Below are 12,126 nucleotides of genomic sequence, written 5' to 3'. Positions count from 1 at the left end.
AGGTCTTATCATCAGGAACAATTCCTCACAGAATCATCAGTAGTTATTCATCACACAATTCCCTTATATACAGAGTGGGGCTCAGAGCGTGACAGGGAGGGGGGGGGGGCGGCGAGTAGGGGGAGAGGGGGAAGGGGTAGAAGAGGATATATATATATATATATATATATCGATTACTGCTTATCGCGAAAGTGATGAGCCCCGCGTAGTTGAAGCGGCTAGATTTGCTTCGATGAGTTCCATTGCTGATGCCTGATAGTGATGGGGGGGGGTGGGGGGGAGAGAGGCTAGATTTCTCTTATTTAGGTCGACTGTTGCTTCAACGGTCGTCTGTTTAGGTCGACTGTTGCTTCAACGGTCGTCTGTTTAGGTCGACTGTTGCTTCAACGGTCGTCTGTTTAGGTCCACTGTTGCTTCAACGGTCGTCTGTTTAAGTCGACTGTTGCTTCAACGGTCGTCTGTTTAGGTCCACTGTTGCTTCAACGGTCGTCTGTTTAAGTCGACTGTTGCTTCAACGGTCGTCTGTTCAGGTCGACTGTTGCTTCAACGGTCGTCTGTTCAGGTCGACTGTTGCTTCAACGGTCGTCTGTTCAGGTCGACTGTTGCTTCAACGGTCTAACATGAGACAAAAACACCAATATGCAAAGTAAGGTTTTTTGGACCCGAAAAAACTTCCAAAGGGAACGTTAACACACACATATATATATATATATATATATATATATATATATATATATATATATATATATATATATATATATATATATATATATATATATATATATATAGTTCAAGTTCAGTGGTAATCAGATCATGGGGTAAGCACGCACACACACTCACTCATACACACGGCACCACTGCATCCCACACGGCACCATGGCACCCCACACGGCACCACGGCACGGCAAACCACACGGCACCACGGCAAGCCCCACGGCAAGCCCCACGGCACCACGGCATCCCACACGGCACCCCGGCAAGCCCCACGGCACCACGGCATCCCACACGGCACCCCGGCAACCCACACGGCACCACGGCAACCCACACGGCACCACGGCAACCCACACGGCACCACGGCAACCCACACGGCAAGCCACACGGCACCACGGCAAGCCACACGGCACCACGGCAACCCACACGGCACTCCGGCATCCCACACGGCATCACAACCACAAGCTATATGCATCACCTAACCTAACCTACCAGCTCTGACACTTTGGTTCATGTCGACAAGGGCGAGAGTCTGGCACTCTCCAATACACTCGTGGCCCCAAGGGGCTGTTGGGTAATTACCACATGTCTGACGACCAGGTTCTGTAGTTATTGTCACCAACTTGCTAATTTGCGGAGAAAATACGTCTGATGAGAATTTAGTTTGAGGTTCTACTGACGACTATCTATTAATATTTTGTTTTGTAGGGTATTGACCAGTATGTAATTATATATATATATATATATATATACATATATATATATATATATATATATATATATATATATATATATATATATATATATATACATATATATATATATATATATATATACATATATATATATATATATATATATATATATATATATATATTCTATTCCCTTATTGGAAGTTGATCGTCATTATAACCCGTATGAACTTAACACTTACATTACAAACTAACTATAATGGTCAGAGGCGAGATTCGGACACACACATCTGCGTCCAACTCTCAACTCTTTCAATTGTATCACAAAGACCCCCAAAAAAAAACAAAAAACTCAGTTTAGCCAAATATAGTTCAACTGTATCCTGCCACCTGCAGTGTGTGTGTGTGTGTGTGTGCTGAGACTCACTCCTGTGAGTGACGATCACTCGCGCTCGCCTGCTGCTGCTGCTGCTGTTGCTGCTGCTGCTGGAGGACATGACAGCCTCGTGAAACAACCACTCCCGTTTAACGGACACTCGTACGGATCACCACATCTCCGGATATTCTCATAGACAATGGACCTTTTTTTTCAACGGGTCTCAGGATTATTTTCGTTTTCCAGATTTAGGTAACAACACAAAAGAGGATTTTAGGTAAAGGGGAGGGATAGGAAGGGTGGATAGGAGGGAGAGGGAGAGGGGGGGTTTTAGCACTTAATTAACTGGGTGTTGAGAGGCAGCGAGCCTTGTTTCTATGGACTGTACCGACTGACCAATGTCAGAGGAGCACACACACACACGGCTGTGCCTCCACAACTTTGCCACTCTCGCTGTTCACAACGTGTTTGATACCCACCGAATACTACTGCTGCTGCTGTTGGCCCGGACCCGCAGCGGCGCCACGCACTGTACATTCATACATTATTTACAAGGGTTTGGTGGGCGAGGTGCTGAGGGTATGGCCGCCCACGCCCACATCAGAGGGGCGTGGTGGTGTGGTGGTAGAGGGGAGGTGGATAGTACCCGCCGTGGTCCCCGCCCATGGCGTGGTGTGAGGGCGCGGCGGCGGACGCGGGCGGCAGCGGACTCAGATACCCGCCGTAGGAGTCCTTGTTCTCTGCGGCTATTATGGAGGTGATGCTGAAGGGGTGGGCGGGGGCCGGGTAGTTCTTGAGGTGGTCGTAGTCCTTCAGGTGGCCTCCGTAGTCCTTCAGGTAGGCGCCGTAGTCCTTTAGGTGGTTGTTGGAGTAGTCCTTCAGGTAGGCGGAGGCGGTGTAGTCCTTCAGGAGGGACGGATGTAGCGGCGGCGCTGTGTGGAGGTCGTGGGCGGTGGGCGTGCCTAGATGGGCCGCCTGGTGATGCTGCTGCTCCTGCGGCCCCTGCTGCTGCTGCTGCTGTTGCTGCTGTTGCTGCTGCTGCTGCTGCTGTTGCTGCTGTTCGGCGCTGTACTTGTCGGCGACGCTGACGGAGGGCGGCGGCATCTGGTACCCGGACTCCGGCGGCTCCAGTTTAGTGGCGGCCTCCAGTAGTTGTGTCATGCCGGACACGGGGTCGTTAGGCTGCTGGGGCTGGCCGCTGACGGGGTGGCCATGGTGGCCATTGTGGCCCCCGTGGCCCGGGTGGGCGGGGGACGCCATGGCCGAGTCCATCTTGGACTCTGCGTCCTCTGCGTGCTCCTGCTTAGTGGCGGAGCCCGGACTTTGGTGTTGGACTTGGCTGGACGTGTGAGAGTTCTTGCTGGGAGTCCGAGTGTTCTCCTTCTTCTCGCACTTGAACCGTTTCTGGCGCCGGAGATAACATCCGTTCTCGAACATGTTTCCGGAATCCGGATGGAGCGACCAGAACGACCCCTTACCCGGCTTGTCTGGCGTGCGTGGGATCTTGATGAAGCAGTCGTTGAAGGATAGAGAGTGCCGGATAGAGTTCTGCCAGCGCTGCTGGTTCTGGCGGTAATAGGGAAATAGGTCCATGATGAACTGGTAGATTTCCGAGAGCGTCACCATCTTGTTGGGGGCGTTCTGGATTGACATGGTGATGAGGGAGATGTAGGAGTACGGGGGCTTGGCGTGGGTGTAGGAACGGCGGTAGGTCTTGTCCTGCCGCGCCCGCTGTAGCGCAGAGGAGACAGGACTATCCGGCTCCTGCAGCTCACGCCCATAGCCCACCATTTGGTTCATGCCGCCCATGCCGCCCATGCCGCTCATACACCCACTCATACCGTTCATTTGCTGCATGGAGCTGTTCATGGGCGGGAAGGCGCCCATGCCCGTCATTCCTGGACTCATGCACTGGCCGCCCATGCCCATGGCCCCAATGCCGCTCATGGAGGAGGAAAAATCCATATTCGGGGGCAGGCGCTGCTGGTACGAGTTCATACCCATCATGCTGTTCATGGAATTCATGCCGTAGGTGCTCTGCGACATGGGCGAGACGGGCGGCGCCCCCGAGCTCATGGGCGTCATGGTGTCGCTGTACAACTTTTGGGACAACATGGTGGCTGCCGCCCCCCCGGGTCACTACACTGCACGCGACACTGTCCTCACGCAACGATCACGCACTGTACATATTCCTACGGCAGAACTGGTGACGGGGGGAAACACGGTATAGCGGGTCTGTGTGTGTGTGTGTGTGAGGGCGGCGGGAGAGGTCACACGCCAGCCACACGCAGCTCAACAGGTCAACTAAGGTCGCCTAGCCAACACTCACACGCACAGTTCACGGGCCAGACTCTACGGCAAATTGAATGACCAAACACTTATCCTAATCATATGTGTACGTTTCTCAGTTTAACTTGGTCTTGTTTAATTCTGTGATCAGCAAAAGTACTTGTAGCACTCACAGACAGTAATAAGCGCACGGTTGGCCCTAACCCTGAGTAAATACATGGATGTTTGGGCTAGGCTAACGCCCTCCTCCCCGTGTAGTCACTACGGAAGAAACCGGCCGCGCTATTGGTCCGCATAGGCCGGAGGCGGGGCTGGCCGGCCGGTGGCTCCGCCCACTGCTCGCTCATCCGGCAACGAAAGCGAGGGGCGGAGTCGAGCGTGGCTCCTCCTCCTCCTCCCTCGCTGGCGAACGTACGCCAGCGACCCCCCTGAGAAGCGTCCACAGCGGCGCACAGCTCCGCCACGCACTGAGGCCGGCGGAGAACGCCCGCTGACTCAATGTCGCTGCCGGCGGGCGGGAGGTGTCCCCCTCCGACGCCTTCCCGCGCGCATTCCCGTCGCACGCATTTTGTGTGTGTGTGTGTGTGTGTTTATATTGGGTTAATGTCATATCCAGGAGTTGTCATGAGGAAGGCAGAGTCTATCCTGCCCAGATGTTGCTGGAGACCTTTCTGCCAACTCTGGATTATTTCCATTATTATTTAAATCCAATGTTTATATATATATATATATATATATATATATATATATATATATATATATATATATATATATATATATATATATATATATAATTTACATAAATAATAAGCATTATGCATTTATTATTTTCTCAGCTAATTATCACACACACACACACCTTATTTCCTATAATTAGCATAACCCTAATTAGCCGGGTATTGACGCGACTGCAAACGAAACAAATAATTTGTATTAATATCGATTATTTTAACCGTTTTGATTAGTTTCAGTTGGTCAATACTGTTTTCGTAGCTGCCAGACGTGTGAGTGAACAGATAAGAGACCGGTGAACACAGCCAATGTGTTCAAAATAACTCACTTTGTATAGAGATATATATATATATATATATATATATATATATATATATATATATATATATATATATATATATATATATATAATATAATCATCCATTATGCACGACAATCACTTCGATGATATTATATATAATTTCAATACAAACAATATATGGGCTTTCAATACTTTTATTTTTTTTTTGTTTACTGTTGCAGAATCTATTTCCTATCTCACGCTAACTGCAATTTACGCAACACGCTACTAGTTGCGTATCGCGTTTCTGGCCAATTTGCAGTAATCTACGCGGAGCTCCACAGATGACCTTGAATAGAGCATTATACCCCCATAAATAGTCCCTATTTACAGGAGTCAATATAGATATACCCATTACAGGGGTCGTAGGTGAATGTGTAAATGTACCCCTCAGAATGTAAGCAACCGAATTGTATATTGACTTAGGGGGTAAGGGAGGGAGAGAGAGGTGGTTCAGCCGCATTCTTGCGTCAAGTTTAGCGTCTCTTGCGTCAAGCTTAGCGTCTCTTGCGTAGCAGGACGCAATGCTACTTGCGTTCAGCGTGAGGTTCTGTACTCGGGATTGGGTCGTTAAGAACGTTTACTGTGATGATATCACCTGCTTGATGGGTTGATATCGCGGCTTGTTGGGGGGGGGGGTGTGATATCGCTGCTTGATGGGGTTTGATATTACTGCTTGAAGGGGGATGATAATCGCGGCTTGTTGAGGTGATATCGTTTTTTTTTTGGGATGATGTCGCTGTTGGGATGATATCGCGGCTTGTTGAGGTGATATCGTTTTTTGGGATGATATCGCTGTTAGGATGATATCGCTGTTGGGATGATATCGCTGTTTGTAGGGAAGATATCTCGGCTTGATGGGATGATATCGCTGTTGACATGATATCGCTTTTGACGTGATATCGATATTGGGATGATATCGCTGTTGGCATGATATCGCTGCTTGTTGGGATGATTTCGTTGCTTGTTGGGATGATATCACGGCTTGATGGGATGATATCGCGGCTTGATGGGATGATATCGCGGCTTGATGGGATGATATCGCGGATTGATGGATGATATCGCGGCTTGATGGGATGATATCACCTCTTGTTGGGTCGATAGCGAGGCTTGTTGGGATGATATCGCTGTTGGGACGATATTGCGTTTTTTTGTTTGATATCACTGATTGTTGGGTCGATATCTTTGCTATAAACGTGTTATCTTTGTACAGTGTTCAATACAACGTTTAAAATGCTATGATATCTCGTTGTCATTGTTATTACTGGGTTTGGGGCTCTAAGCGACCGGGTAAGATAGCAGTTTTCCATATGTGGGGTTCTGGGGCGGGGATGGAGGAGGCTATCTGGGTCGATCGTTGGGTTATCTTGCCTTGGTTGGCAACCGTTACGTGTTTGGTTATTATTCGATGGCGGTTATAAGTTAGTTTCTTTCCTGTTAAAAACTAGCGTTACGGGCTATTCATGCCCGTGCTGGATGGCTTAATCTTTATCAGTCATCAATCTAAAACTAGCATGTCATTAGATCATCAAAGCCCAATCACTTCCACGGTCTTCAATGTCAGATGGTGTTAGATATTGGACTATATCGGTGTTTTTCATTTTATATAGGAATGAAGGAATATTGATTTCATGGGATTTTAGAAATGTTTATTATATATAAGAGTTTGCACAATGGACTATTTATGTACTCAAAATAATAATATTCCCATGTTCCTATTTAGTAAGCATTCACGTATTCCTATAATAAGTATACTTACAGGAATGGGTATCATTTATAAGTTTAGGAATTCTTATCATATAGGACACCAGGAATACTTATTATATTGGATTATATGAATATTCATTATATAGGATTGTAGAAATATATATTTTTTTTTACATTAAAAGGATGCCGAATAGTGGGGCAGTAACTATTTATTAACTGTTTTCGACAGTATGTTAATTAAGCTGCGGTTAGTGGGTTATCTTGAGATGATTTCGGGGTTTTTTAGTGTCCCCGCGGCCCGGTCCTCGACCAGGCCTCCACCCCCAGGAAGCAGCCCGTGACAGCTGACTAACACCCAGGTACCTATTTTACTGCTAGGTAACAGGAGCATAGGGTGAAAGAAACTCTGCCCATTGTTTCTCGCCGACGCCTGGGATCGAACCCGGGACCACAGGATCACAAGTCCAGCGTGCTGTCCGCTCGGCCGACCGGCTCCCTTAACATAGGTAGTGACATCTGTTGGTTAATGCTAACATTATTTTATATTAACGTTGTTATTATTAGTATTATGATTGTTGATTGTAATGTTAATGTTTTTAGTTGTGTGAATGCACGTGTTAATATTATCATTGTGTTGTGTTATGTATCTCTTGTACGAGAGTTAATGTGGTGATGTACACAGCTCATTGTTATTTGTTTTCCTTTATTGATTGTTTAACAATCAATAAAGTTTATTGATTGTTAAACGATTGTTTAACAATCTGTTGTTGTTATTCTCCTCCTCCTTCACTGTTGCCAACTTTACTATCATTCTCGGCCTTTTTCTTATCATCTTCATCATTGTTCTTGTTATCAAGATTTGTTATAGACAAAAATTGAGTTTGTGGTGTTTTTGTTTCCAATATTTTGTTTAGACGATTGTGAAGTAGGCCTACTGCTGATGATTGTGAAGTAGACCTACTGTTGATGATTGTGAAGTAGGCCTACTGCTGATGATTGTGAAGTAGACCTACTGTTGATGATTGTGAAGTAGGCCTACTGTTGATGATTGTGAAGTAGGCCTACTGTTGATGATTGTGAAGTAGACCTACTGTTGATGATTGTGAAGTAGACCTACTGTTGATGATTGTGAAGTAGGCCTACTGTTGATGATTGTGAAGTAGGTCTACTGTTGATAATTGTGAAGTAGGCCTACTGTTGATGATTGTGAAGTCGGGCTTCAGTAAACTGTTGTGAATTAGACCTACCTTAGATAATTTTTAAGTAGGCCTACCTGTGTGTTATTATGTAAAATAAACCCATTTCGGTATTGTGGTTCAGAGACGCGGGTAATTATAATTACACGTCAGTCAGTTACTCTATCATCAATTATACCTCACTCATTACCCCTCATGCCCATATTTCCTCATCCCCCCTTACCCCTCATATCCACTCCCCCCTCACGTTCTTTCTCCCCCTCAACTCCACTCCCCTCAGAACAGCCTAATCACTCCTAACTTCCCTCACTAGCGCTAAATTTAACCCTTCTCAATTCATCCCAATTCTCCTCCTCCCCTACCCACTTCCCCTTCATCACAGCCTCTCCATTCCCATTCCTCAAACAACCCCCTCCCCCCCTTCCCCCTTTCCTCTTTCCATCACATTAGCCACACATGTCACCCATCCCTCCATCAACATTGCGTACGCCGCTAGTGTTTTCCTGTCTACGTCAAGATCCTTCTCTTTCTTCTGTCTCTACAAGTTGTCTTCACCTCGTCATGCCTTGTCCCTGAGATCTCCTCCTCTTCCTCCTTATGATCTCATGACCATGCATTTGTTTGGGTTGAATTCAAGTAGCCATTTGTTTTTAAGGAAAACTCAAGTTTATTACGGGTCGTCTCGTGGGTTACGCCGTTATCCACCGGTTCTGATTGCTAATATATCAGATAATTCGCCGTTGAGAAATATGTAGTTAACCCATACACACAGAAATCACAATAGCGTGATGCATCAAATGAACAAATCCACATGGGCCGTGACGAGGGTTCGAACCTTCATCTGGGATGATCCCAGACGCGCCTTAGTCGACTATATATATATAGTGTATATATAGTCTTAGTCGACTATATATATAATCTATATATAGTCGACTAAGGCGCCCAGGTGACTGGCATAGTGTTACATGTTCGTAACCTGGCACACTATTGTCTCTTAACCTAAATATAGATGTGATATTACGTCGGCCTCCAGCTGTCTGGTAGTTCTCCCTCTCTCCTGTGAGACACTGGGGATTATCACACGACATGTAACTCAGTATTTAACAGCCTTCTGTAGCATCAAAAGGGGGGGGGGGGAATGGAGGCTTTTCCGTTCCTTTCTAGTAGTTCTAATGGTAGTTTTAATAGGCTATTGTGCTTTTCCTCAGGTGATTTCCCCCTCAAGCACGCCTCTCAGACCTCTTCTAGATAACTCCTCCACCCATTGATTGATGAAGATTAAGCCACCCAAAAGGTGGCACGGGCATGAATAGCCCGTAAGTGGTGGTGGCCCTTTGGAGCCATTACCAGTATCAATGGCTGACACTGGAGATCTGTGGAGGTGCGACTGCACCCTACGGAGAGGTCGTGACCTCTGTCCAGCAATTCCGGTGTCTTGTGGGTATATACACGCGTGTCCCCCCTCGTCTTGGTCTTAAACCTGTCAGAAAGCGCGTTCTCCCTCGACCGTAGAGTGCTGTGATCCCCGGCCCCTCCAAGTCTTCCTTGCTCTAGAGGATAAAGATCGAGTTCTCTAAGCTAAGAGAACGGATAAAGATCTAAGTTCTCTAAGCTTATATTCATATCTTAGACGATTCCTCTCGAGTCTGAGCATCTTGGTGGAGTCTCCTGGTATTCCCCAAGTCTCCTCACGTGCCGTGGAGAAACAGACACTAAAAAAAAATCAACACAAATTGGCGGGAAAAATACAGGCAGAAGGGGAGGAAAAATGGTCCAGAAGACAAAAATGTCCCATTTGAATGAACAAAGGCTTAATTAAAGGCAGCTTTGCCGTATGAGTTCAAGAACTAGAGGGAAGGTGTGCTGAGGCAGGAGGAGGAGAGGGGGGGGGGGGAGTACGTGGGGGGAGGGGGGGGGGAAGTACGTGGGGGCCAAAGAAGGAAATTCTTAGAGGTGGGGGGGGGGGCAAGTGAGTACATTTCGGAGGGCCCCTTCCCCCAACACACACACCAAAAAAAAAAAAGAGAAAGGTTGGACCAAATGCTGCATTCTCAGCCAAGTCGATCTACCAAATGCTGCCTTTTGCGCCATATTTATTCAACAAATACTGCATTCAACCATTCTTTGTGTGTAATATTCGCCAAATGCTGTGCCTTTTGGCTCCCATTCCATGTTGATCCACCAAATGGGGCCGTGTGTGGACGCTTACTGTAATCCACCTAGCCATCTCCCCCCACCCTCCCCAATTCAACCTCCCTCTCCCTATTCTCCCTTCCTCCTCCCCCCCCCCCCCACCTCCCAGCTGCAGGTGATGTAGGTTCTCAAGACTAAGGTAAATACTTTTTTTAATTAACAGGTATTTAACACAATGGCTAGGCCGGTGGAGCTTCGCGCGAGGACCATTTTAACTCAGATTATGTCGAGTTAATTAGTTAATTTGTTGAAGTCCTCTGTGTGTGTGTGTGTGTGTGTGTGTGTGTGTGTGTGTGTGTGTGTGTGTGTGTGTGTGTGTGTGTGTGTGTGTGTGTGTGTCTGTGTGTGTGTCTGTGTGTGTGTGAGAGTGTGTGTGTGTGTGTGTGTGTGTGTGCTCACCTATTTGTACTCACTTATTTGGTCGTGCAGGATCGAGCATTGACTCTTGGATCCCGCCTTTCCAGCCATCGGTTGTTTACAGCAATAACTCCTGTCCCATTTCCCTATTATACCTAGTTTTAAAATTATGAATAGAGTTTGCTTCCACAACGTGTGTGTGTGTGTGTGTGTGTGTGTGTGTGTGTGTGTGTGTGTGTGTGTGTGTGTGTGTGTGTGTGTTCTTAGATGTCGTTGGGCTTGCACTCCAGCTCTTGGGCCCCTGCCACCAGTCATCTGCTGTTGCAACAAGTCCTAACGTGCCTCAACCTGTCCCAACTACACGACAATAGAGAAGGTTATTTAAACCATCAGAGTGTGCTATCTGAACCACTTCAGATATCAGATAACTGTGATATATATACATATATGCGCGATAGCAGCCCAAACGCTTCTCTATAATGAGTTATAATTAGGGTCAAAAATGTTCAAAAGTCTTTACAATGAGGCAGAGATAAATTTCTGACACCTGTTATCAACACTTAAAAATAAATAAAATAAATAAAATAATTAAAAAGAGTAAAAAATAGATTGCTTTTTTTATTATTTTTTAATTATTATTATTAATAATATTTTTTTTTTCAATAGCAGGATGGTTTTGTTCACTTAAGTGACAGTGATTTCAGTTATTCTTATGTTCTTGGGCTATATTCTTATGTTCTTGGTCTATATTATTATGTTCTTGGGCTATATTATTATGTTCTTGGGCTATATTATTATGTTCTTGGGCTATATTCTTATGTTCTTGGGCTATATTATTATGTTCTTGGGCTACATTATTATGTTCTCGGGCTATATTATTATGTTCTTGGGCTATATTATTATGTTCTTGGGCTATATTATTATGTTCTTGGGCTATATTCTTATGTTCTCGGGCAATATTCTTATGTTCTTGGGCTATATTATTATGTTCTTGGGCTATATTATTATGTTCTCGGGCTATATTATTATGTTCTTGGGCTATATTATTATGTTCTTGGGCTATATTATTATGTTCTTGGGCTATATTCTTATGTTCTTGGGCTATATTATTATGTTCTTGGGCTATATTCTTATGTTCTTGGGCTATATTATTATGTTCTTGGGCTACATTATTATGTTCTCGGGCTATATTATTATGTTCTTGGGCTATATTATTATGTTCTTGGGCTATATTATTATGTTCTTGGGCTATATTCTTATGTTCTTGGGCTATATTCTTATGTTCTTGGGCTATATTCTTGATATTCTTGGGTTATATTCTTTATGGTCTTAGTAACGCTATCATCGTTACCAAGATCCATTACCTATGCTCCTTACCTACATTAAATTGCATCTGTCAATCTTTTTAAACCATTAAACAAAAATGTAGTATTTTGACCCGTCAAAACTGTCCGGCCTGACAGTTAATCCACGAGCATGTTGGGGGGAAGGGGGGGGGAGGGGGGGAGGGGGGATGGAAGAGTGTGGGTCTGC

At 45.6% G+C, this 12,126-nt stretch overlaps 1 protein-coding gene across 1 annotated transcript; it reads right to left on the bottom strand.

Annotated features, from left to right (window-relative positions):
- Nucleotides 1–1,030: 1,030 nt before the first annotated feature.
- LOC123751471 (hepatocyte nuclear factor 3-beta) lies at nucleotides 1,031–4,270 on the bottom strand. Its single transcript, XM_045733558.2, has one exon. The coding sequence runs from the start codon at nucleotides 3,892–3,894 to the stop codon at nucleotides 2,380–2,382; it is 1,515 nt and encodes a 504-aa protein (XP_045589514.1). The 5' UTR covers nucleotides 3,895–4,270; the 3' UTR covers nucleotides 1,031–2,379.
- Between the last annotated feature and the right edge of the window lie 7,856 nt (nucleotides 4,271–12,126).

Source organism: Procambarus clarkii, chromosome 13 (genome assembly GCF_040958095.1).
Source record: "Procambarus clarkii isolate CNS0578487 chromosome 13, FALCON_Pclarkii_2.0, whole genome shotgun sequence".
Classification (NCBI taxonomy): Eukaryota; Metazoa; Arthropoda; class Malacostraca; order Decapoda; family Cambaridae; genus Procambarus; species Procambarus clarkii.
Note: the sequence above shows the minus strand (reverse complement) of the source record. Positions and strands in the feature narration are given on the sequence as shown.

What these genes read in the sequence shown, in the direction of transcription:
- LOC123751471 (XM_045733558.2), bottom strand. Translation starts at nt 3,894, where the DNA reads ATGTTGTCCCAAAAGTTGTACAGCGACACCATGACGCCCATGAGCTCG.